General features: G+C 32.4%; 1 protein-coding gene across 13 annotated transcripts in view; it reads right to left on the bottom strand.

Annotated features, from left to right (window-relative positions):
• LOC145284430 (lachesin-like) overlaps window positions 1–21,837 on the bottom strand; it is a 1,332,212-nt gene extending 1,310,375 nt beyond the window's left edge. For 4 of the 13 annotated variants that reach the window (XM_080133225.1, XM_080133237.1, XM_080133230.1 and 1 more), the window contains exon 1: window positions 18,683–21,828. In XM_080133225.1, the coding sequence (XP_079989351.1) occupies window positions 18,683–18,725 (43 nt within the window). In that variant the 5' untranslated portion in view covers window positions 18,726–21,828. Of the gene's footprint in view, window positions 1–18,682 lie in introns of all 13 variants that reach the window. The other 9 variants (XM_080133234.1, XM_080133239.1, XM_080133232.1 and 6 more) reach the window with 7 other exon arrangements.
• Between the last annotated feature and the right edge of the window lie 5,646 nt (window positions 21,838–27,483).

The following is a 27,483-nucleotide window of genomic DNA, read 5'->3' as shown; positions in this document are numbered from 1 at the left end:
CATAATTATAAAGAAAAAAATAGGGTAAACTAAAAAAAAATGAGCACAAAAGTTACTAAGTTATTCATTTAATCTTGGCAAATTTCAAGTCTCCGAAATTAAAAAGAAAAAAAGATTTTATTGTGGATAGAATATAAGCAAACCCCGCAAAAACGGAGAAACATATTTTGGGATTCATTGTTTAATGTATAATAAAATTTAAATACTCCCAAATTGAAAGCGTGAAGTGCATTAATAAAATAACCATCAAAGACAATTTATTTTGTACCAACCCTTGTAGACGTTCACTTTACATCATTTTAGTCTCATTTTTTATAGACTTTACACATACGTGTGTGCGTGTATGTGTACTCTATGAAGACTATTGTGTATTCATTTATCTCTAAATAAATATGTGAGCGTACACAATAGTTAACTAAGCCCCTTTCATCTATTTTCCTGATTTTAAGGACGGGTTTCTAAATAGCATTCTTATTTAAACACCCCATGTAGAAGTGGCTTTGTTAACTATTATGTACCGTCACCGATGCATATATATCTATTGCATCCCGCAAACGTTATTGAGTAAAAAGAGAATCTATCGTACAAAAAAAAAAAATCACTGAAAGTGTTTAGGGAAGGGAGAAAGCACATAACTCACATCGCCCTCTAAAATTCGAAAAGAAACCATTGGTGTTTTTTTACTTTGTTTTATATATCAATTGATAATTTGGTGCTAATGCACTTACTGATCCGCGCTATTTTTTTAATCGTATTTCCAAGTTTAATTAAAGTTGTATTATACGTTTTTTTTATTCAATTGTAAGGTTAAAATACAGAATAGGTACAAAACACCCTCCCTATTTTAAAAATGACATTTTAAATAATAACGTTATTATTTCAGCACGGATCAATAAGTGCACTAGTACCGAGAATTTTGTCTTCAAATAGTCAAAATTTCGAGGTTTTTATTTTAGCTTTACAGATCGAAATGTTTTTTTGGATTATTAGTAAGAATACTAGCTAAGCATTCTCCCCATCCCCAATTAATTTTTTGATTGATCGTGTACGTCCGCACATAACGGATACGACTACATGTGTTGTGTGGTAGACTATGTATATCGCCTTAAAAACTGCCCAGCACTTCAGAAGTAATGCAGTTATCGTAGCAATGCATAAGGTATAAATTAGCATTCTCAAAATTCAGAACGAAATTATATTTCTGAATTTTGAAGATGTAAATTAATACCATTAATTATTGGCATTATTCAGACCACCATTCTCGTCTTGACGGCTATTCAAACAACGCTTAGGTTTATGTACCCTAAGATCTTTTTCATGTGTATCTTTGTGGAACTCGTAATCGTATTCTTTGCACTAAGGATCGAACCTTCAGCCTTCAAAAGTTAGTCACTTAGAACCGAAATATCATTAGTACTTTATCCGTAACGCGTTCTCATGTGAGGTCACGGATAAAGTACGAGGTAAATTTCGTTCAAAGTGACACTATTCCGGAGATTGAAGGTTCAATCTTCAATGCCGGCAATTCCGAGAATACAGTTGCGAATTACTTTAGACATTAAACCAGTTATAGTTGAAAGAAGTCGAATGCTACTCCTTTGGATTAAATAAAAGGTTCAGTTCGTGCTGATTCCAGAGTTCAGATGAATCCGAAGAAGGTCGGAGGTTATGTTCACCAAAACGTGCGAAAAACACTCAAGATAAGGACATTAATCCAAATAATGCCAATTTGATTTACTTGCTGCAGCTTCACTCGGGCTTCCTTTATTTTGTGCATTTGTTCTCATATTCCATGAGCAATGTTTCTTACAAAGAGGGAAGAATTGCTGTTTCCGGACTCACAACCTATAATCTTACACTTATTAGCAAGTTTTTGACTTTGACGTATTTTGGCACTTTACATACAATGGCTTCATGCCTTGTCTGTAGCTATTTTCATAAAAAATCATATTCAGGGGCGAGTGATTTTAAATAAATTCAAAGTTTATTTTGTTGAGCCATTTCTTTTTCTGAAGAGACCATTAGGTTGAAATCTTCTCAATGACTATGTCAGACACAATCTTGCAGGAGGTGTGGGGGGTAATCTGAGAGAACGACATTTTTGCAAAGAATCTGAAGAGAACGAAATTACATGCGAAATATCCAAGGAAATGTAAGGCATTGTCTTAAAGGTATATTCCGATTCAATTACTTTGCCATAATGTAAAAAGCTTTCTATTCGGATTCCGAACACACAAACGATTACCTTAAAAAATAAAAAAAATAAAAATCGCAGACATCCAAGAGAAATGCTGCCGTCATTTCTGGCAGAAGATCTTATGTCGATTTTAAACAAATTTGTAGTTGACATGGAGAGGAGTTTGGGCCGCAGGGAGAAAGAGAAATGGCGACGGGAAAGCGAGCGGAGACAGACAAGCAAACGCAGAGTTTCGGTGCCTGAACCGCCGGCATCGGAGACGGCAGACATGTTGATAATCAGATTTCCCTTAGATGAGTTGGGCTTCTAAAGACGCCGTTCTAGTCAAAATAAAGGCTTTTACTGAGATTGGTATTTCGATACGTTATTATATTACGAGACTGATTTCACTCCTTCATAAACAAACTATGGAGATCCCTGACCCTTTGGGTCACAACCACTTCGTGCTCTAGTTTGAAAATCTATAAATTGTGACATGTATAATAAATTCTGTTTGCATAACTAAAATCTCTAGTACTATTATTGTTAAAAGAGTAGTATTAGTAATTTTTAGTTTTCCTCTATAAAACAAGTACGTAATTTTCCATCTAATTTACATATGCGCTTGTGGTGTGTGCAGACATGTAAATAAGATGCTGAAAATGTCATTCTTTCTCGAAGGGTTCACAAATCTATTTAGATTAGTTAGTGATTGAACTACAGTGAAATAGACAGATGGGCGACTTTTTCTGTCGGTTATGAGTTACATCTAACCAGAACAATGTTTACAAACAACCTAATACCAAAACAAGATTTGTTAGCTCGTATAAAGTATAAGTAAAATAAATAGGAAAATGCCTTGTGAGAACAAACGTTGATTAACTAACATTTGGTATTATAAATAAGTTGAAGACTGCACTACTTTACATAAAAAATCAAATAAATCTCATTCCTCTGTTTAAATGTGTGTACGTATGTTTGTATGTCTGCCTGAAACTTTCGACAGAGGCGAAGGATTTTCACAACATCATGATAGTTTTAAAGCGCGACCCTTCAAATGATAAATATCGATTAATTTGCCAAAAAACAGTAATTCCTTCGACCATAACTTGGCACATTTCTACAAGGAGGGGTCGCTTTTTTCGCCGATGAGTTCGACAAGATACTACTAAGGAAAGTCGGAGGTTACATTGACCTGAATGTTATGAAAACATCAAAAATGGGATCAATAGTCTGAAGAATCCAAATAACAGGAATCATCCATACTAGTTTTAAAAACTTACATTCAATCTGTATAAAAATTAGATAAGTCCTAAGATAGAGTACTGCTGACACATCTGAGGAGGAGTACTCTCGTGTACACAGATTACAAAATTGAAGGGGCAATCCCTTGGAGAATGATCTCTTTCCTACACTCCTAATTCCTCCACAGAAGAGATGGTGCTACTCTTTCTCTGCTCTCACGTTATTCCCCTTGAAACTGATCAACTGAACTTCGATCTCTGGCTCCTCCATGTAATACATTCACATCTTGGTAAAACAAGTAAAATGGACTTTGGGAATAAGAAGTCTATGGAAATTCCACGCTTGTTTCTTTGGAACATTACCACAGGACTGCTTCCCAGCAGACAATATAATCATCTTCACATCCAATGTCAACAAATAGTCATCATAAACCATCTCGATAAGTTATTTAATTTAATTTTCACATAATATACTTAATCTTATTAATATATCCATCTAGTTAACCTTTATCCCCGAGTGTCTTAGTCTTAAGTGGTGACTCGTTAATTAAAAGGTAACCATTAATCGAAACTGTCGGATTTAAGGACATCCGAGAGAAAAGTGATTTTGCTTATTTCAAAGTTTTTCAGCACCCTTGAAGGAAAACTTGGATTTCCCCGAAAACTCCGCAGTTTTCAGCATTCATCGTCGTATAACTTTATGTAGACTAATTAATACGCCGATGATGAAAATTTAACGGAAGAATGTATATTTACTAAACGAATGTTTTTTCTATTAACATTAGAGGGGGTGCCGTAAAACTCTAGCTATACACGCTTCAGTAATTGTCAAGAAAATTCAGTTTTTAGGCGATTATATAAAATAAAGCCTAAAATTGTCTCGGCTAAAAGAAATGTCAAAACAATATTTTAGACTTAAGATTGCGGGATTATATTCACATGAATCTGACCTTAATTGAGAACCTGTCCTAAAGATATCTAGTCTAGAATTAGATGGTCCTTAAGTGATTGATCATTTTATGTTTAATTTATGTGTGCAAGTGATCCCCTACTTCAAAGTCTAAAATATTTCTCCATTTCGTTTAACCGACTACTTTTCCAGACTATTTATAGGTAATTACTTTAAAACTGTAAAATCAAATTTTACTGGTGCAGTTAAGAAAATGTGTTGAAATAGCGTTATTTAGAAAGCCATTTTAAACACGAGATGGCGGAATTTATAAGTATTTTGCACTTTCAGACAATTTAATAAACTGCACGAGTACACCAATTATCAGTTTAGTATAGCAAAGTATGAATGAAAACACAAATTCTGTATTTAAATACGTTAGTCTAGGATCTATTTTATAAACTGAAGCATAGCTCTCTCCCAAACCCAGGAAATATGTGACTGGGAGGGGGGGCTTATATAGTTTCCTAAATTGAAATATCTATATACATTTTATTTTCACGTTTTTTTTATTATTGAAAAATAAGTACTTCTGCAAAATATGGACCGTGCTAGGTGCTAATGCACTTACTGATCTGCGCTATTTTTTAAATCGTATTTCCAAGTTTAATTAAAGTTTCATTTTTTTTTTATTCAATTGTGAGGTTAAGGTACAAAATAGATACAAAACACCCTCCGCATGTTAAGAATAGCTTTTTAAATAATAACGTTATTATTTCAGCACGGATCAATAAGTGTATGAGTACCCCAGGCTAAAATAAGGATATTATTAAGAAGCTTATTCTTAAAAATATTTTTTTAACCATTTAGCACTTTCACCTCAAAATTGAAGAAACAAAATATACAGAAAAATTTAAATTAAAAATTACACCTAAAAATTTTCAGGGCATGAAAACTGTTTAAATACCGAAACGAAATTATGTCGGTTATAATAATCAGTTTTAATAAAACATTTAGCAAATACCCCCTCCCCCACAAAAATAAAGTTTTTCCTTGTCTATGTAATAAATTAAAAACAATTATTTCATGTCATTAAAATGAAGCTATATATATATATATAAGACTATATTATTTAGTTCTGACGTGGCAGAGTTGAAAGCGACCTCTTCTGAGGAGGTGGCCATCATTTCAGCAAATGGGTGTTTAAAAAAAAAGTCAATCCGTTATTTATCTCATTTTAACGCATTCTTGTGTGGTGGTTAGATGCACGAACTGTGGCCTGCCTATCAGGTTCTCGTTCAGTCAGGGGTTATCGTATCATTTTCACTAACACTCTTAATAAACTATTATACAATTAGTAGACTTATAAATGCATTTATTAGCCATCCAGTTATTAAATAGTTGAGTAGACTAGAATCTCAAACCTTGATGCTAAAACAAGTTTAGAAGCATAACTTTTAAATAGCGTTTTTCTTTACTTATCCTAGAATTGCTTATGGACTTCCTACTCTTGATCCAATCTATGCTGATTCAGTAGAAGCGAGGATGGTGATTGAAAAGTAATTTTTTAGCGCTATAAAAGAATGAGATTCGGTTTAAATTCTTCGTTTGTGGAAGGTTTTAATCATCCGTGGGTAAAGTCGGTGCACACGGCCTTACACCACTTTAGTAGGCGTACTGATAGTTTAATATACCGACGTTTCAGAAAAAGAAAATTTATTCGGCGAATCAGTCTGAATTATTCCGGTTTCTCTTTTTTTTTAAATATATAAAAAAAACCTTTTGTAAAGCTTGTCAAGAAACTGGTGTCGCTCAATCAACTAACAATAAAAATTATTTACAAACGTAATTATACACGTTGCTTCATGCAGAATGAGAACAATGTGCTGAACAATTCAAATACGTAAGACATGACACTTTACTTCCAATATCGAATATTTCTAAAACTGTATTCATAAGTAATCCATGTTTGCTTATTATATTTTCCAGTTTAAACCCTTTCATATTATTCTAGATTCCACCTTTAAACCCTTATCATCGAATGAGTTTGTTCTTGATGATTCAATGTTTAACAAATGAAGCAAGCATAGTCCCCAGTGAGTGTACAGTGAACGAGGCATAAAAATATCTAAATTCAGCATTTGCCAGCCCCCTATTTAGCCACAAAACTCCCCAGGAGACGCCAATTCCTGGTGAAAATGAACAAACGGTGCAGTTTTAGGCCTTAACATATGTAAATCTGAGTTCTGCACCGTGCAAAAAAAAAAAAAAAAAGAAACGACTGAGTCCATCATTTGCACCCCCTGATTTAGCCCCGAAAGTCTATTTAAATTTGAGTTCAGCACCATGCAAAACTGCTAGACATAAACAGGAAATTTGACAAATGTGGTAAAATAGTCCCAAAAATATGGAACATCCAAGAGTTATCGCATAGTATAGACAAAGAAAATTATATAGAAATCAAAACTTCAGACCGTTTTATAAAAATCCAAGACATTTTAATTAACACAAAAGTGTAAATTTTAGCCATTTTAACCCGGAAGGCACACCTGGGGGGGGCGGAGTTTTCCCCGAAAATCCCTTCTGTTACATTTTTACTCATCATATTTAATGTTTGTGCAAAATTAAAATAAAAAATCCAAGGCGTAGGTATTGAGAAAAATGCGGACAGAAAAACGGACGAACGGATAAGGGATTTACAGGCCCACCCTCCTTTTGTCGGGGGGGGGGGCAAAATAAAAAAAATAAAATTAAAAAACGCTACCAGACCTTTCAAACATTCGTCCGTTTATAAAGCGAAGCATTGTTGTGTCAAGCGGAATAGTCTATTTACCTAAAAATAGATGCTCATATTGTTTTTCTTTTCGTGCTTCCTCAGGAAAATATGTATTACTGTCATTTTAGTTTCATGGTTACCTTGATAATATACACGTGCTCGCTCATTAAAGCAATCAGGTGCCATATCGGATACAAGTGTTAAATACCAACTGTAATAAGAATAAATTCTGTCGCAAATTTTGGTAGCTTTTATTAGGGTTCTTTTTATTAATATAGTTGGTCATTATTTTATAAACAAATCGAAAAAAAAACGTTTAATAGAATAAATAAGCAAACACACATCCGATTAAATTGTCTGAATATACACTGTTTGCAAACAAAAGAATTACATAGAACGATTATTTCGTTAGTGTATGAAGAAAGTTCCTATAAACATATGATTATGTATGAAGAAAAGTTCCTATAAACATAGCTTGCTTTCCAAGTTAAAAGCTTTTAAAAACACATTTTGCTCAATATTATTGTGTGGTATATGATGACGTACATGCACTAAAACGAAAAAGTGGTCAAAAAACGTTACCAAAAGAGAAAACAGTTTACTTTTACGCAATTGGATAAGTAAATGAATATGCCCTGATATAGTAGCTCCTGTTAAAACTGCAAAATATTTATCTAAGCTAGCAGGGACGCTCGGCGTAGTCAGGTGGTAAAATGCGCTTAAATATATTTTAATTTTGCAGATTTCGTATATATATTATAGAGTCAATTTTCTATCGATTCTCATATTATAAAGTTGTGATTTCAAAAACAAACAAATCATATATATATATATATATATGACTTGGGTGCATCAGAATGGAGCGAAATCGAAACCAAAATGATTTCGGAAGAATTCTTGTTAAACTTTTTACAAGAAATGGAAGGTCACAACAAATAAACGACAGTCACTCGCAAGAAAAAAGATGTACGCTGACACACAAACACATGCTTTCGTCTTAATATAAAAATGATGAACTCAAACCAAAAATGATACAAAGCAAGAAATGGATCAAAGAAATTAGTAATGGGATTATATTACAGAATCTTTACACATATGTAGTATAATGCCGAAGTTCTGTCATTGAATGTATATTGGATGTTAAAGTATCATAATTTGGAATAATTTTCTTGTAGAATAAAGTTCAAACCCGTACAAAGCAATTAATCACAGGATTAATTCCACTTTGCCAAGGAAATCACGAAGAGATTTCACGAAATACTTAGAAGTCGATTTTAACCTTTTCAAGAAAAGTTTATTAAAAACGAAACGATAAATTACTCTTCTAGAAAACATTCCGTTACTTCCCAGCTTGAATGTATATTCATGAAAAAAAAATCTAGCGATGCGGAATATTTCAAGCGAGGTATCGTATCAAGTAAATGTGGTATTTTAGCGATTCCTGTAATAAAACTGATGGTAAAAGGGCGAAGAGCAAGAGATTGGACGAATGCGTAGGTTTAAAATATGTTAAACAATGAACACACACACACACCTGTGCCATATTAGTCTTTACTTTTGCATTGTAAGTATAGCGATTCTAGTGCTAGTCCCATTCTTAGAAAGGGTTCCAAAAAAAGGTTCAAATCTAATGGGTACTGCACTATTGGCCAAGCTCCATCCGCGATCCCATCGGCACAGTATCGTATCCTTGTGCCATTTTTTTAGTGCTCCGATAACCTCACAACACTCGTGTCCCCTCGACGTGCATACTTCAGACTATCCCACAAGCAGCACAATTCCACCCTCCATTGTTGAGGTTTCTTGAGGTTTAATAGTTTCTTCTCTCAAACTGTTGTACTTTGTAATCCCCTCTTTGTTTTCCGGCTCCTATGACTGTACTAATCTGCAGAAATTAAATATAAACATACATCTCGTTGTTCAACTTCAGTCCCCTGTTGGACACAATCCCAAATAGTAGCCCCCTACGTTCAAAGTGTCATGCTTTGGGGTGAAAAGAGAACAGCAGATACTCAGTTCGTCATCTAATCTACGTATGTGCTCGTGGTGTGTACGCATAGGAATTAGTGGTTATTTCTGTACATCATACATTAAGAAATATTAGAGTCCTTAAATCAATCTGGAGTAAACAAAAGCGATATAACTACGGAAAAAAATGTCACTTGCCCAGTTAATTATAAATTACAGTCAATTAGAACTTAACTCAATCCCAGAAGTAAATACCTTTTATCATATATTCTGCGTTCCGTCTTTGTAATGATATGTGTATGACACATTCACTCTTAGTGTGACCGATGTTATGAATTTTAAAACATTACTGCTATGTGTAATGATCGGTAATGTGAGCTATATTTAGTTTGGTTTAGTTTCACGCGTACCACCGATTTAGGCGCCTCAGTGCCGTTGGGGTATTTACTACAATCAACAGAGTCTATGGCATTTCTTAAATTAGCTTCTCTTTTCAAGAAAGGATACGCTTATTGTTAATCGCCTGAGGCGCCTCTATCGGAGAATGCCGATAAGGCTGTCCGGGCATATATTTCAGATTAGAGTGGTCCTCCGCATACAAGGCTGGGCTGACTTTTCCATCCTATTTTCCGATTCTACTGTACAACCTAACAGCTTTAGGAGAAAGAACAACACTACCAACGATTTTCTTCAAACAATATTCAGAATTTTAGTTTGTCTTAGACATGTCGGATTTTTTTTTAGTAGGCATAATCTAATTACAATCTCCAATTTGAAAATCCAAATATACGCATTAATTTTTATCCGTATTTATTAAACACCAATAAATCCAAATTCCTTGAATTTCAATTTCTTTAAGCTTATCTCTTAGATTTTCATCAACTAAATAATGTAAAGACTTGGATCAAAATTAGAATAAGTATTCTAGACATAAATATTAAATAGCATATTATCTTCATTTAAATCTTTGTAAAAGTAAAATAAAATTGGCACAAAACTTCTGTTCAGAGATTTCATTTTACCCATTCTTGGACGAGTATTCTATTTAAAATATAGGAAAATATCTGCGGAAAAACAAACTCTAAATTAATCATTTAGAAATTAGGTACAATAATAAAGTAATGCCACGCATGACAAATTAAAATATATAAGTTTACTCATTCTTTTAGAAAAAAGAAAATGATATTTTACTGTTAGTGAGACATGGAATGCAACTGATAATTTTTACTTAAAAAAAATAAAAAAATTGAAAACTATTTTTATTCGGGAAAAATTGTTTTGTTTGAAACAAAGTGTGATAGAATGCTCGTGGTGCAATTCATATGTTCTGCCATCGGTCTGAAGAAAAAAACGTCCTTCTAGACCGAGACAATTTAAATTTGTCCGAATTAAGAGTGTCTCTTTTTTTAAAAGCTGGATTTTTTCCTATATTAAAAACCGACCTTATGTCCAACCCCGCCCTCCTGGGGAATTAACTCAATAGGAATAACGATGAACAAGTGCGCGATTTTGTATATTTAAAGATTTTAAGGTTTTTAGTATTTTCAAAAGCTAAGAGATTAATTCTAGGTAAGCAAACCAAGGTTGAATTTAATCTGTTAAAACATTTGATTCAGCATTTTTTTACAGATGAAAAATAGTATTAAATACTAATCATAGCAATCAATATTATAATCTCTAAAAGCTTTGTTCAAACAAATTAAATATCCACGCAAATAAAGCAGTATGATGTGTGAACAACCCCCTCAATTATATATTGTTGCCTGATGATCGTCGAGGCAGACAATTTTAAAAATAATTTAATTCCTAACTTTCATGTTTGTCACGAATAAAAACGGACAGTCGTCAGATCACCGGAGAGTATTATTTGGACACTTTGCTAATAACCTCATTCACCACTGAAGTCCCTAAATACCGAAAAGCCTTCTACTGTTAATTTCCTCTCTCAAATTGCTAGACTGGAATTTCTTCCCTGTTTGCTGATTCCTTCGATACGGACATGCAAAAGTTTAAATGTAATGTGAACAAACATCTCGTTACTTAACTTCAGTCCCCTATTAGACAAGATCCCAATAGTAGCCTCCTTACATTTCAAGCGTCAACATGTCTTATTTGGGATGAAAAGGAGTAAAAAAGTTAGAGGGTAATGCTGATCATCAGGCACTTTCTCAAAGAAAGAAGGTTTATTCTCAGACATTACGATCCTCCTTGAAATTGATTGTCGTGTATCACCAGCTGCGGTGAAAAGAGCAAACGAGTTCATTCCAAGCTAGTTTTGTACTTTCCTGGAGACGCTGGTTTCTGTCAACGTTAAACTGACTTCCATTCTAATCTTGTAATGATAAGGGTATTATTAATGTTTAAAAATTTAAATATAAGGTAACATACAGCGGTCTGGTGATGCCAAACTCCATCTTAGGCGCCAGACCAAATATATACCTAGTACTTAGAAATGTCATTGAAAGGGGAGATATTGAATATATATGAATGAATGCCCCCCCCTCCAACACCGTCAAGTTAGAATCATAGTGCAGCCTCTTCATCACAGCTAATGTTTGGTTTATACGTAAACTTGAAGGCTAGAAATAATTGTAACGTTTAAGAAGTTAGCTTATGTCAAATTACAAACACACACTTTATTAGATTACAAAAGTAATATTTTTTAGTCTTACTTCAAATATTTGTAAACAATATTATCCAAGTGTAAACACGTTTCAGAATTCAATCATTACTTTTACACACTTGACAATTTAAATATTCCTTTACTCAGCACATTCTTTAACGGCTCTAATGTTGGTAGCTTGCAATAGAAATATTCGCAATAACTTTACGAAATAAAACAGTCTAGAAGGAAGGACATGGTGCTACAACATTCTTGCTAAGCAGTTCTTGGCCTTTTGTCCAAGATCAAAGTGTAGTATCTGTTCTTCAGATGCGGCACTTTCATTTCTCGTTCTCTTTCAGTGGAGGAGAAATTCTTCACGACTGAGACAATTTTTATTTTTGTACCTTTTCTCCACGTTAAAAAACGATCCTGGTGTCTAAACTCTGTCCCGTGGTGAGGCATTGTAAATAGGTACAACATTTTTGCTAATATTAATTAGGTGAGAGGGAAACCTGACTTTTCCAAGACTATTCATGTTTTACGTAGAAAAATGCCAGATTAAATAAATGGAGGATATAGGGAACTTGAACGTAAGCACATTCTAGCGGATAGAATTCTTTATGAAGTGATAGGTTTTGAGTCCTGCTTATTACAATATTTAAGAAAAACTTTTACAGGTTATGTATAGAAACCATTTGTATTAGAATAAGATAACATTTTTTAAAAGCTGATAATGAATATGGAATAAATTGAAGAAACGAAATGTTAGGACAAAAATCAGAAAATTTCTTCGATTAAAAATATTCAGAATGAAACCGAGCTTGTATTTCTATGAGCTAATCCCAGGAAATTTATTTTCCGATCAAAAAATTATAAATGTACAAAACATTTGTTTTGATGTTACACTTCAACTTTCCTGTCTTCAGTCAGTGGAGGAGAAATCCTTCATGACTGAGACAATTTTTATTTTTGTTCCTATCCAAAGTGCCCCTTTTTGGGGGCTGGATTTGGCTCCACCTTAACATACCTTGTGTCTAACTTCCCTCGTGGGGAGGCAAGTAAATAAGAACAATATACTAATGGGTGGAAATAATTTGTAATATTTATTTTATAAAAATCTTTGCGTTCACACATGAGACAAATTCAGTAGGGAATTTAATGCTAATGAGTTTTATATGCATTATGATTTCTTCTCGAATTAGATTAACTATTTACTCTTTTATTCCAAATAGTATTTGATAGACAATGAATGTCTGGATCCAGAAATATATATATATATATATATATATATATATATAAAAGCAACAACAAACCCACATCTTCTAGATTTGTTTTTCTTTTTAATGAAAGTGTAGGATCTTAAATTAAAAGTTGTTCACCGACAAAATTTTCTAGACAATTTAAAGTTAAAAAAAAAAAAAAAAAAAAAAAAAAAAAAAGAAAACCGTACTCGGGTAGAATACGGTCCCTGTTGAAATAACGTTATTTAGAAATCCATTCTTAACAGTTTAATGGAAGTTTTTGGTGGATCGGACAAGAATCATTCCCCTCTAATTCTTATAGTATGTTTTAAGCAAGTAATATAGTTTTCAGGGTTGAGGGTGTTTATTCCGAAAGCCGCTCTTAACATGGGAGTGGGGACTGTTTATACTATGTTGGGTTATGTCGTAAAATTATAAAATTTTTTAATTTTTTTTTTTTTTTAATTTTTTTTTACACAGTGAACACCACTTATCAAGGCCCAGAACCCACTCAGGGATAAGGGTTACTCAGGACACACATTATACCAACTGCAGAATACCGGTAACAATTATAGGGAGGTGATTCTCGTTTAGTTCCACCCTTCTTTTCTCTAACTCTTCTGTACTTTCGCCTAACAGTTTAATAAAGGAAAGTAAAAAATTGAATTTAACTTTAAAATCCTACATAAAAATAGCGCCTTTCCATGTTAGGAATCACTGTCTAAATACTAACATCATTTCAGAACAGTTCAATAAGTGCATAAATACTATCAGCGTTGTGATTTTTTTTTTTTAGAAACAAGTCTTTGGAAATCTTTAAAATGCAACTGAAAATAAGTGCTTAAAACATGTTTAAATACATTCAGTCATACTTTGTGAAATATAGGGATGAAACAAAGAAAATCTATTTCACGAAAACGAATTTTTTTGCGCTGTAATATATTCAACTGTTTTATGAACCTAACCAATAATTGGCCATAGTGACCTCAGGTGAAATCAAACGAACATTTCAATCGTGTCTTAAGGTTTCTTTAAAATTTTAACATTTATTGAAACATAACATATCGGTTCTTATACAGAATTTAGATCGCGTTGAAATACAGTTATTTAAAATTATGTTTAATAGGAAAGGGGTGGCGTTAACTATTATGTACTTATTGGTATTTTTAATGGAATTTGAGTTAAATCCAGTTTTTAAGGCATCTTATAACTCGAAATAATTTAAAAATTAAATCGATCCGTATTCTACTTAAATACCAACCAGTTTACTTCCCCATGTTAAGAATGGGTTTCTAAATAACATTTCAGCACAAGTACCAACTATTCCGTAAATTCACCTAATCTAATAAACTTTTCACATGAAAAATTGAATTTAACTTGAAAATAAGCAAACAACACTGTTTAAGTACGTCAATTTCATTATATATATATATATATATATATATATATATATATATATATATATATATAAACCAGTCAAGAAGGTATCCACCATTTTGATTATCCGACAAGCATTACAAATAAACTTGAAAGACCTTATTCCGCGGAGTTTCGAAAAAAAAAAAAAAAAAAAAAAAAAAAAAAAAAAAAAAAAAAGCAATTCTCAGAGGAAAGAGGTTTGCAAAATATCTAATAAATTTTGTAGGTTAATGCATTGAAACAAACTACAAAAGTTGAATCATACTTGCATGAAAACGTTATTAACAGTTCATGAAAGTTTATAGGGAATTAAAATGATTATGAAGGTAGGAAACAGGAAAATGCGTGTTTATGTATATGCATAATTCATAATGTTATTGGATACAGCAGGGGCGCGTATTAAAATTTTATTACGGTAAACACTCCTTAAAAAACTACAATACTTAAGTTTACTCTTTAATTCGATTCAACTAGTTTGGAATAGCAGTTAAACAGCTTCAAAGTCACTTTTAAATTTTGATGAGTTACGTTGTAACACGTGTCTGTTATTAAAACAATATACCGGGACTTTAAATTGCTGATGAAGTACACTATATCTCTACGAATTTGGAAGATAATTTTGAAGTCATTAGACTACCGAATTAGATATTTATAACAAATAAATACGTTTACACGCGCCTCTGAATATTTTTTTAGGTTAAAATTAAATCACGCAAAAAGTTTGTTTGAACCAACGTGTAAGTATTTTTTCAAACATTTTGTCAAATAGAATAACGACTTACTCATGAGGAAAATTTCCGGTCTTACATCAAAGTGTAGTATCTGTGTTCGGTCATAGGAAAAATCCCCAACCGAGCAATTTCTAGTTTTGTCTAGTACAGAGTGCCCCCTTTAAGGAGCTGAAGTTTGCTAACATTAATAATTGATCTCGCGTCTATCCTTACCCCCATTGAAAAAAAATGGGGATTATTTTCCTCTTCTAATTCAAGAAAAATGAAATTGAACCAACTTACTCCCCCACCTGGTGGGGATTAGTGTTTTCGCTGTGGGGATTCCAGTTATCTCCTAAAGGAAGCATTTTAGGTTCGGGTAAAAATATCAACGGTCTGCAAAGATTTCTCTATTTAACGTAAGATAAAACAGATACTTTACTTAATGAAATTTCCAGTTCGAAAAAAAAAAAAAAATCCATGAATACAAAATTAAAGCTGTTGTATTATTTGTGAATAAACAAGTTGTAGCTGTGAGCGGTCAATGACAGGAGTTAACAAGGATGTCTTCTCCGCTCAATATATAAATAATCAGAAGTTGCTTTGCTAAATAGACAGTGTGGTGACGCCTTAAGATTATATGCTAGTAATTGATTTCGTTACTATTGAAGAACTAAGAATTTGGTTCTCTTATGGAATTTAGACTGAACCAAATCGACTTTTGCCAAAATAAACCTAAAACTTACTCATAAGAAGAGGCGTGGAGAGGGTGTTGGCACCTGCCACTTTTATTTCCATTTTAAGAATACCCTTTCCAGAGGAATATATTAGAGACCTGTACCCTACCATCATTATATTTCCCCCCCCCCTTTTTGTTTACTTGAACACCTGCCCCGAGAAAGTTCTCCGCATGTCTCTGCTACTAAGCGTTAAAAAAAATAAAAATAAAATAAACAGGTTAAAATTCTGTAGAAGTAATTTCTTTTCTGAAGTATTTATTGTTAGCGGACGGAAGCCACCACGAAAATTGAAAACGGACAAAACCCCACCATACCTAGTCCATTATTAATAAGATTTTAGTGCTTGTGCAGTTTACGTTCCGTGCTTTGTTATTAGTAGGGCTATGATAAGAGAATATTCTCGTCATTATTTTGACTAGAGTATATACCAGTTAATATGTTATGTTTCTGGATAACATGAGGTGGTTCTCGATTGATTAACAGTGTCCAACTGTGTCGCAGATATACACGAGAGTGAAAACAATAAATATATTCTCTTGTCATAGCTCTAGTTATTAGTACGGCTATGGCAACAATATTCTTTTCATTGTTTTGAATCAAGTATATATATCGGGCACGCTTAAGCAATCGCTAACCACACTACTATAAAAGCATATAAGATATCAATGGATACACACTCGACAGTCAAAACAATGAAAAGAATATGCTGTTGTCCTAGCCCTAGTTATTAGATATGGTTTTCAAGTTAAAAATGATTTTTTACGATGCTTTTTTTTCTTAAATCGTTAGGCAAAAGTGCAGTATAATAAAAAAGCGCCCCCCCCATCCACAGGCTAAGAATGACTTTCTAAATAACTATTATTCCAGCATGGTCCCTAAATTGAACAAGGACTATTTAAAAGTAACAGACTCTGATGCTAAAATAATACTATAGAACTGAAAAGATTTCTCTCAAACCAACTTTACACGGGATTTACGAGGTATTTAAAAAGAAATGCGGAGGTACGAGAGAAATGTTAGCAATAATAACGATTAGTAACGTGTCGGAGAAAGTTTCTTTTCGCGCTTCAGCATGTAGCAAATTTAGTTAAAAAAAATTAAGAGTAGTTAATTGAAAAAATAAAAACATTATTGAAATTAGTTAAAGTATCACATTATACCTAGAATTTCTACAATGATGTTTGTAAAAAACATTGATATATGTTTGTAGGTACTTATTCAGAAAGTGTACCCTGCTATTTATTGATAATATTTTCAAGTTGCATCCAAGTTTCACGCTATCTTTCGTTAAATTTTTAGGCAAAAGTAGAGAATAGTTAGAAAATACGGTAAATTTATACAAACACCGTGACAGCGAATTAACCCTAACCCTAACCCTAAACCCTAACCCTAAACCCTAACGCTGTCACGGTGTTTGTATAATAATACCGAAAATACTATACTCATGCAGAGAGTGATTCGTGCTGAAATAATAACATTATTTAAACAGCCATTCTTAACATGAGGAGAGGGTGTTTTGTACCTATTTTGTACTTACACTTGAATAAAAAAAAAAAAACTAAACGTGTTAATACGATTTAAAAAATAGCGCGGATCACTCTTTGCATTAGATCCGAAAATACTCCCCTGTTAAGAATGGTTTTCTAAATAATAACGTTATCTCAGCACAATTACTTATCTACATATATACCAGACTAAAAGAAAAACATTCACTCCTGAGAGAGTGTTGTAATATATAAGTATACATGCAATAAAATAAATATACTTATGTCAAGTAAGCTACGCGCCGATGTTTATCTTTCATCAGGAAGTCACGAGATTATGTGTCTGGATTCACGCTAAAAACCTTATTTAGAAACAGTGTCCATACAAACCTCCATGTATTTAGCCTGACGAATTCTTCTGGGAATATGATACACACACTGTTGCAGTTACCTGTCTGACGTATACTTTTAGGCGGTATTTCTACAGTTTGCGGGCCGTGCTGACTGCTGTACTAAGCGTTATTTAGAAAGCCATTCTTAACAGGGGGGGGGAATAGAGATTTGATAATTAGCCTGTATTTTCACCCAGGCCAAGTTAAAGATTTGATAAAAACTAACTTTAAAACCTTATCTAAAAAGAAAAATGTACGATTGGCCGTAAACCGTAGAAAAACTTTTGCCGTTTATGCACTTTTGTTTCTGTGCTGAAATGTTATTTAGAAAGCCATTCTTAACAGTGGAAGGGGAAGGTGTTTTCTAAATATTCTCTACTTTCACTTAGCAATTTAATAAAAGATATCGTAAAACTTGAAAATACTATTTAAAAAATAGTGCGGTAACAAAAGTGCATAAGCACCGTACTTTTTTTATACTAATAAGTAGATTAAGTACTTGAAATACAAGCAATATGAATTTTGGTGCTTATGCTGCCCTATTTTTTTTTTTAAATAGTGTTTAAGATAAATTCAAGTTTTACGATATCTTTATTAAATTGTTAGGTGAAAGTACAGAATTACAAAATACCCTCCCCACCCACGTTAATAATAGCTTTCTAAATAGCGTTACTATTTTAGCATGGTGTATATATATATATATATATATATATATACGTGTTCGGATAAAAGTAAGGTGTAAACGTGTGTGAATATATATATATAGCTTGTGTAGATAGCGTAGTGGTTAGAATCTCACTTTCTTAAAGAAAACGTAGAATTTCGTACTTAACTTGAATTACTTGACTATTTAGCCACAAAACAATTGTGTGTGTGTGTGTGTGTATATATATATATATATATATATATATACACACACATATATTATATATGTCGAGTATATCTAGTGCGGAATATAAGAAATGAAATAAGCATGAAAGACCATCGAAACCTTTAATTGCAAATGGTAGCAAGAATTTAAAAAAAAAAAAGTCTTACCTGAGGCAGCAATTAGTAAGAGGCAGAAAATACCTGCAAACATGCCGACTTTTTAGCGATTAAAATAAATATTTTTTAAATTTTCCTCCACGGTACCTGACAGGTATATTTAGGTTTCAAATAAAATATCCGATGGAAATGCGTCGAACAATAGTATGACCGGAGGCCCTCCACACAACTGATTTTTTAATTTGCACTGCTGACTATGTTAAAATTTATATACATATGCGTGTGTGTGTGTATGTATGTGTGTGTATTTAATTATATATAGAATTAAAGAAATACAAGGCGACTTCGCTTTGATTTGGGAGGGATATTGCTTTTCTTTTTAATAATTTTTTAAATTAATTATGTGTATCCTTTTTTTTCTTTGTGTATATTATTTTTTTTCAAATGAAGTCGCGTTTGAAGTAAGAAACGAGAGGCAGGGTGTATAACTTTAACATTATATTTATTTGTTATATGGCTGTTGTTGTTATAACATGCCAGCAAGTATGCGGGTGTTTTCGTACATCCTGTGGAGATATGTGTGTGTGTGTGTGTGTGTATGACAAGTTGATATTACTAAGCAGATGTATTCACTTGGCGAGCACCTGCTGGAGTGAGAGAGAAAGAGAAAGAAAGAAAAAAAAAGGGGAGAGCGAAGTAACTTATACGGGTCTATTGAGGGAGGGGGCGTCTAGTTGAAATCACCAGGTCAAAGGTGTCTTATTAAAAATAAATCTAATCTAGTAAGTGCTTTATGTTTAAAAAATTAGTAAAAAAAATCCTTCGACAAAAAAACAAAACAAAAATTTGTAATTTATTTTAAGACTATATATCCAAGTGGGGAGGTTTTTTTTCTTATTACCGCATTTAACTTGTTATTTATGCTATTTTATTTTTAAATTCCGGTGTTAGTCGAATCGTAGTAATACTGAACCCTCATCAAAAATTTTAACACGATATCATTATCAAGAGTAATTTCTTTTCTTTTTTTTTCTAAATAACTCACGGTTTGGTTTAGAGCAGACAGCACAAGGAAACACGTACACAGCGAATGGACTTTCGTTCGCCTTTTTGAAATTGTCGGGAATATTTTTAGAATTCTTCACTCCAAAATTGATTCACTTTTTAACCTCGCTAAACTTTTTAAATTGAATAAAAAAAAAAGTGATTACACCGATTTTAACGTTTGAATAACGTGATACACAATAAATACTCGAATCGAATTTTTTGTATTCAATAAAAATCGACGTATCTTTTGATATTTATTTAAGAACTGTTTGCTTTGAATTTATTTGGACCAATTCAATGATGCGCATAGTGAACATGATATAAAAACCAGACAAAACAATGCGTAATTATCCAGAAAAACCGATGAATTTGATAGGAGAGAACACTTTCAATATCTCTTTTTTTTTCTCTATCAGAAAATATGTGCACAGTAGCTTTTCCTTTGTATACATTTATCTATCTATCTATCTTTTTATACACACACAATATATACAAATATTAAACTTATAAGTTTAATATTTGATAAATGATCTTTTTACTAAACAATAAATGCCTATCGCGTTTTTTTTTGTTAAGTAAAACGATGATTTTAATTTTATTATTTGTCTTTTTAAAATTTAACCTGACAAAAAAAAATAATCTCTAAACAATACCGAATTTATTTACAAAAATGTTTTTTTTCGAAAAAAACTTTGTACAGACAAATTTAGGTCCGAGTACTAGCCATATTAAACTTGTCTACGTTCTCTATTATTTCAACTTGAACATCTGATGCTTCTCTAAGCCTATTTGTTTCTTTCTTTGGAATTGGATTAAGAAACGCAGAAGTTCTATTTCTTCTTCGTCTCCTTTATCTTCTTCTTTCCGGTTTCTCTTTCTCTCTCTTTCCCTCTCCCTCTTTTTGTATCCGCTTTTTTTACGTTTTCTTCGCTTCACGACATTCACATGACAAGCCAAACAAACGTGTAAAATCCGATTAAATGATGACTTGTTGAAGATATCCAGGCTTCTGTTAATAATCCAGTTTTTGTTAAATACCTCTTTTGGATTCTTCTGATTCTTCGTGTTTACTGCGAACGTGTTTTGTTTTTGGGCTTAGAAACTTACTCCAAAAATAATTCCTTTTTTTCTTTTTTTTTTCTTTTTTACAGGTTTTTAGTTTTCTATGCGTACCACTTAAAGAAGTGAGTTACAGACATTAAAAAGAAAACAACAGGTTTTAAGTTTTAATCTCCAGCTATTTCATAACGCAAGTGTTAAGTGTATTGTGGTTGCCTAATTGTGTGGGTTGAATAAAAAAGAAAGAAAAAGAAAACAACAAGTCGTTCTTTTTTTATGTTTTACGTAAAGAAAAAACAAAACAACCGCGCCAAGTCCAACACACGTCTGTATTTTGCGGAGAAAATAAAGAGATGTTCTCTTCTCTTTTCTTTTTCCCTATAGTCAGAATCCGGCTAGAAGTGATGGAGCATCGGTAGCAGCGACAACTGCATCTTTATCATTGGAACGGCTTGGATATGGACGTTGTTCGGATAATTTCGCTCCTGGCGATTATTACGGAAACGGGTCGAGAGGAGGGGGTTGAGGAAGAGTAGGAGGAGATCGAGTGAGGTGGTGGGCGAATTAGTTGAAAAAACTTATCTTCCCGCTCTTGTTCAATGAAGGAGACTTTTGAAAACGACTTCAGATATACGCTACGCAGTATCTCTCCCCTCTATCCGTCCGTCTGCCTCTCTCTCGTTTGCTCTCTTCCCCTCGCTCTCTTATTCTCTCTATGTCCCTCTCTCTATATATCTATATCCATAGTTCTCTCTCTCTAAATATATATTACTATTCATATATTCACACTTATAATATAATATGGTATACATTTTCGGTTTCCATATTTTTTCCATCAGTTGGTCACTGTATAAGTAAAATCTTTATGATAATATAACGAAATACTTATAAAAAATGAGCTACACAAAACTGTATGTGCTTCATTCGATCAAAGGAATTCGTTAATCTAACGGGAGGTATGACATTCTTTTTGTGCTGAAATAGTTTATTTGAACATTGGGATATTCTTTCCTTGCTTGTGCAAGGGTCACGCAGTGGATAAAAGCTTGCACTTTGAAAAAAAAGAAAAATGTAATGGAATCCACCAGGGTTTCAATCTCACCCTGAAGCCCTCTGAAGAGCTTTAATACAACGAATAAGTTTGCTTGTAAATAACACACACACACACACACACACACACACACACACACATATATATATATATATATATATATATATATATATATATATATATATATATAATTAGTGGTTTGTTCTGTTTGGCTTAGATTTACGGGGTGAGATGTCGATCTATACGATCTCCTTTAAAACCAACCCAACACTAAATTGATCAAACATTTATTTGTTGTAATATAAGCTCTGCTAATATCTATTTTAGTATAGTGTACTATTGGCGTGGGTACATGCCAACATTTTATCACGTAATAATTCCAATTTTATCTAAGTTTTTGTTTATCCTCTATTTGATATTGTTTATGTAAACATTAAGATTTTCCTTCCTCGTGGCTTTGGTTGATGGTGTAGCGGATAAAATGTCTGTGTATAAAACAAATTTTCCATGTCAGCTTGAAGCACTCACATGTCTAACCACATTGACGCGCTCTGATATAGCGAACCAGTTTTCATGTAGATGATCATATTCTCACTTTTCAAACTTTCAGCTATATCGCAATCATTATTCGAGACTTTTTAATTCACAAACATTTTCTTTTTAAATTTATTTGTCTCTCTTTTTAAATTTTGAAAAATAATTCCCTTTCCCTTCTGTTTTTTAAGATAAGACAATTTTTCTATTGTTTTCTTTAAAAAACATTTCTTATATTATAAGACTCTTCTTTTGGGACATTCCTTAATTTTGTAATCCTTTTTCTACCTCTCTTTTTTTAAGCAATATCGTCTTTAGCCGGTCCGAACCCTGTCGCTGTAGCGTTCTGCCTTATTTTACTACTAATTCTAGCACTACCGTGATTACTGTTGTGACTACTACAAGACTAACAACAGAAACTACTCCCCCCCTTACGTATGCTGTTTTCCCAGGCAACAACAACAATGGACACTGAGTCGTAGTAGAATGAGTTCCAATAGTGTTTACCCGTTACGTTCTCTACCAGCAACCGTCAGAGAAGCGAAGTACCCTCACTGAGAGGGGCGTTGTTCGTCATGACTTAGTCATTTACTCGTTTTCTTACAACATAACACTTAAGAAAATAACTTCAGTATCACGTTGGTTTTACCTTTTCCTCACATAATACAAAAACAAATATTTTTTGTCTTTATTCTATCATCTACAACTATTTCTTTTTATCGTATTGTTTATTTTCATCATCGTTCATTACACCTCTCAAAAAAAAATCGCACTATCCGAGGGAAAACAATCTTGGAAATTTCTGATTCACAAGTCTAATTCGTGAAGGGACATATGAAGAGCGATAGATCTTTTATTTACATCAGCTATTGACCAGTTTCGTGCATGCTTCCAAGCATTATCTCCTTCAGGAGGAGATTAGTTTACTGTCGGTTGTTTCAGGAACCCATACAGAAAAATGCTGACGCGTCCATTCGGAGATATGTGCTTGTGCTTGACCCTTCAAAGTGCTCTCTCGAGGGAGCTGGATGCTCCCCTCTCCAATCATAAACTGATTTAAAGTCTAACCTCACTGAAATATAAGTGGGCTATCTTCCTTCTCTTACCTACCCCAGCAGGTGCATAACATGATTGTATGTACGCGTGTTCTTTTAATGTTGTATGTCCGGGTTTAACCGGATAATTCCCGTTCACGTTTGCACTTAGACAAAAAAAAGATCTGCATTTTTGGTTCGTCTAATCTTATTTGAAAATACATTTTTTGCCTCCTGCGTAAACTAACACGACACAACTTATGTTGTCAAAGCAAGTGAGATATTAGCAACTTATGATTCTATTTTATGATTGAGGGGAAAAACCTACTTGTACATTTAAACTGCACACATGCACGTGCGTATGTATATGTATATATGCATACATATATACGATTAAGTGCTTCCGTTCAGTCTCTAAAGACAATAAAAAACCCTATAAGTGTACTTGCGTAGGAAAGGGTTGCGCAATCACAACCATATCTCTCCTAAATCGGCACTGCTTAGGTCCAGTGGTAAAGAGAGGCCAAAACTAATTGGAAAACATGCTGAAATAAGAAGAAAGTACATGCAGCACCTGGAATTTCCAAATGGTCAGCCATTTTAGTACTGACCAGGCTAAACGTTGCTTAAGTTCGGTTATCTGACAGGAACCGATGTGTCAACGTGATTATGTTGTTATATGTTATATATACATTTAGGTAAAAATTCACTTACGTATAAATAATTTAATTCAATCAAAAAGTATCGCAAACAAAAACAAGTAAATAACATCTCTCTCTTTCTTTCTTTCTCCTCTCTCTCTCTCTCTCTCTCTCTCTCTCTATATATATATATATATATATATATATATATATATGTATATATGTTTATATACATATATACACACTGGCATGTATCATATATATACTTATATATACATCTTTCTATTTTTACACATATGAATATACAAAATGAATACAATATATATATATATATATATATATATAACTACTTCATTTATTCACATAAATTTAATATACGAAAGTATAGATTTATGCGTAAACTTTAAGTATTTACTTCAAAAGTGCTCAATACGTAGGTAGAGCTAGTTAGTAATTTATAAAATATATATGGCGATTAAGCTACACTGAATATTCTGCGTTTCATCCAACTATAGGATCCTGACGAATCCTATAGTTGGATGAAACGCAGAATATTCAGTGTAGCTTAATCGCCATATATATTTTATAAATTACTATATATATATATATATATATATATATATATATATATATATATATATATATATATAATTACATATATATATTTTTATATATTTGTATATATACAAATATGTATATATACAAATATATATATACTTTATATATATATACTTTATATATATATATATATATATATATATATATATACTAGCATTTCAGCCCGGCGTTGTTCAGGTATTTGGAGGTGTATGTTGAGCAACAAAAAAAAAAGCGGTCAATTTTTTTCAACTTTAATCCATGTTATAACACCTTAAACATTTATTGTTTTAGGCTCAAATCAAGTTATTAAGTTAGATCCATGTTCAAGTGACCTATATCTAAAATTTCAACTGTTTAGACCCAAAATTGTCGGAGGGGTGTGTAGGGTTCTCCTACGTCAAATCGTTGAACTTTGACCCCTTAACAGCCAAATTCTTAGCCGAATACCGATCACTAAGATTTTCCCCAAATCTCAGTACCCTGTGTATCATTTTCGAGTCTGTAGACATAAAATTGACAGAGTTATTGCGTAGGGAAATGTACACAAACACACACACAGACACACAGACACACACACAGACACGTTCACTTTTATAGACTTATAGATAGATATATATTTATTTATATATTTACTAATCACTAGTAAAGGCGGCTGTATGTGTTATTGCAGTTTTAACCTTATTTAAAGATGAACTATAAGAAAACAGATTGTAAAACAGAAAAATATTTAAAAAAAAAAAGCAAAACAAAAAAAGAAAAACATGATTAATCACCAAGAAGTTTTGTTTGCACTTCGTTACTTTCGTTACTTTTAAATTTCTTTTCCTTCTCATAGAATTATATAACAATTCCTCGTGCCCCTGTGTGTATCTCGCCTCAACGAGACCTGCACATGTTTTATTATTAATTGATTGTAGAAAAAAAGTGTAATACCATGAAGTTCTAAAACGAAACTTTCAAATCCTATCATATTATATAACACAATATAACCTCCCAGAATAAATGTTTTGTTTGTGTTAATAATTGAAAAAAAAAAGATTACTTTATAACTTTTCCATAGTTGACAATAATTGTGTTTAAATTGTCGAAAAGAAATTCTTATCAAATCTTTATTTATTAAAAGATTGAAAGTTATTGTTAAAGCTTTACACAATCAATTTTGTAAATATATATATATATATATATATATATATATATATATATATATATATATATATATATATATATATATATATATATAAAACAAGACTGGTTTACTAACACCATGAAACTAATTTCAATGTCAGGTTAGTTTTACTTTTTCTTGACAATCATTTTTTTTATCTTTATTTCCTCGGCGACACCCATTTAATTTTTTTTTTCGTATTGTCCATCTGCACTATCATTCACTACACAATTCAAAAACAAATTAAACATTTTTTCTTACCACACGAAGGAAATAAAGTTTTAATTTCTAATTTCTTGATAATATACTCGACTCAGATTAATAACTAAACGATAAATTGATCTGATTTTAACTTTCCAAATTTTACCTTAAACATAAATAAAAGTTGATTTAAAAACCAGTAAAGTATAAAAGTAACTAACTAAAATGAAATTAAAAAGAAACACAAAAAAACACAAAAAAACACAAAAAACATACACGACAACAACAACAACAACAACAACACCAACAACAACACCATAAAACTCCTGGACAACGCTGAGTTATCAAATCCGTCATCACAGGAATCACTTCTCTTAAACTAAACCCCCTTCCACAGGGGAGGAACATGTTTATTATTTGTTTTTCCTGGAAGACAATGATGACGGGGTTTATACTCGATTTTTATAAACGATCTAGACGCTGCAGTGCATTTCCTCAATATTAACTGTGACATATTTATAATATGTGAGGGGACGACTATTCTTTAGCTCCCCGACAATTCAAGGTTACGAGCCGAATACTGTTTTCGTAAAAAAAAAAAAAAAGAAAAAGAAAAAGCAAAAAAAAAAAAAAAAAACATTGTGTTTTTACAGAAAAACTTTTAAAACTGGGTTAAGTGGGCGACGTCGACGGAGACGACAAAAATTTAGGACAGGTGTTTGTTTTTGGTTCACGTTTGACAGGTGCGAATACGACGCATATAATAGAGACTATTTGCACAATACGTCCATACAAACTACGCGTTTTACGATGAATGTCAGTTTATTACACTAAAACTGAGTTAATCAACGTTTCTTCCACTATAGCTTCTTCTCTAAACATTTGAATCACACAAAATGCATGTTAAAATATTCCTTAGTTTTGTAATTAAATTACATGTAAAAACAAATAAAACAAATAGACTTTAAGTTTAATGGTTTTAATTAGTCGCAGTTTGCAATTCACTCACCAAATAACTAATCACCATTTCTTGGTGTACATCGTTTGTCATAGCATGAGATACCATTACTCAATTAATTACTCTCTTTCTGTCTCGTGTTGGATTATTCTTCGAAGGTAATAAAGAAAATTGGAATACACACATATACATATATGTGTGTATGTGTGTGTAATACAGACACATATATATATATATATATATGTAATGCACACACACGTTCCCCCCGCACCCCCCATGTATATATATATATATATATATATATATATATATAACGCGTGCGATAGAATCTACTAAGAAATATAAAAAAATAAGCGTGTAATACAGATAAGAAAAAAAAACATTAGTATCGTTGAAACACACACACACATGTGAGTGTATGTGTGTGTAATACATATATATATATATGTAATGCACATACACACGTGCACATACGTACACACACACATATATATGAATATATATATATATAATGCGTGCGATAGAATTCACTAAGTATTATAAAAAATAAGCGTCTAATATT

The sequence above is a fragment of the Euprymna scolopes genome, chromosome 9 (genome assembly GCF_053919585.1).
Source record: "Euprymna scolopes isolate OS-2025 chromosome 9, ASM5391958v1, whole genome shotgun sequence".
In the NCBI taxonomy this organism is placed as follows: domain Eukaryota; kingdom Metazoa; phylum Mollusca; class Cephalopoda; order Sepiida; family Sepiolidae; genus Euprymna; species Euprymna scolopes.
The sequence above is the reverse complement of the archived record's forward strand: the minus strand, read 5'-3'. Positions and strand labels throughout refer to the sequence as shown.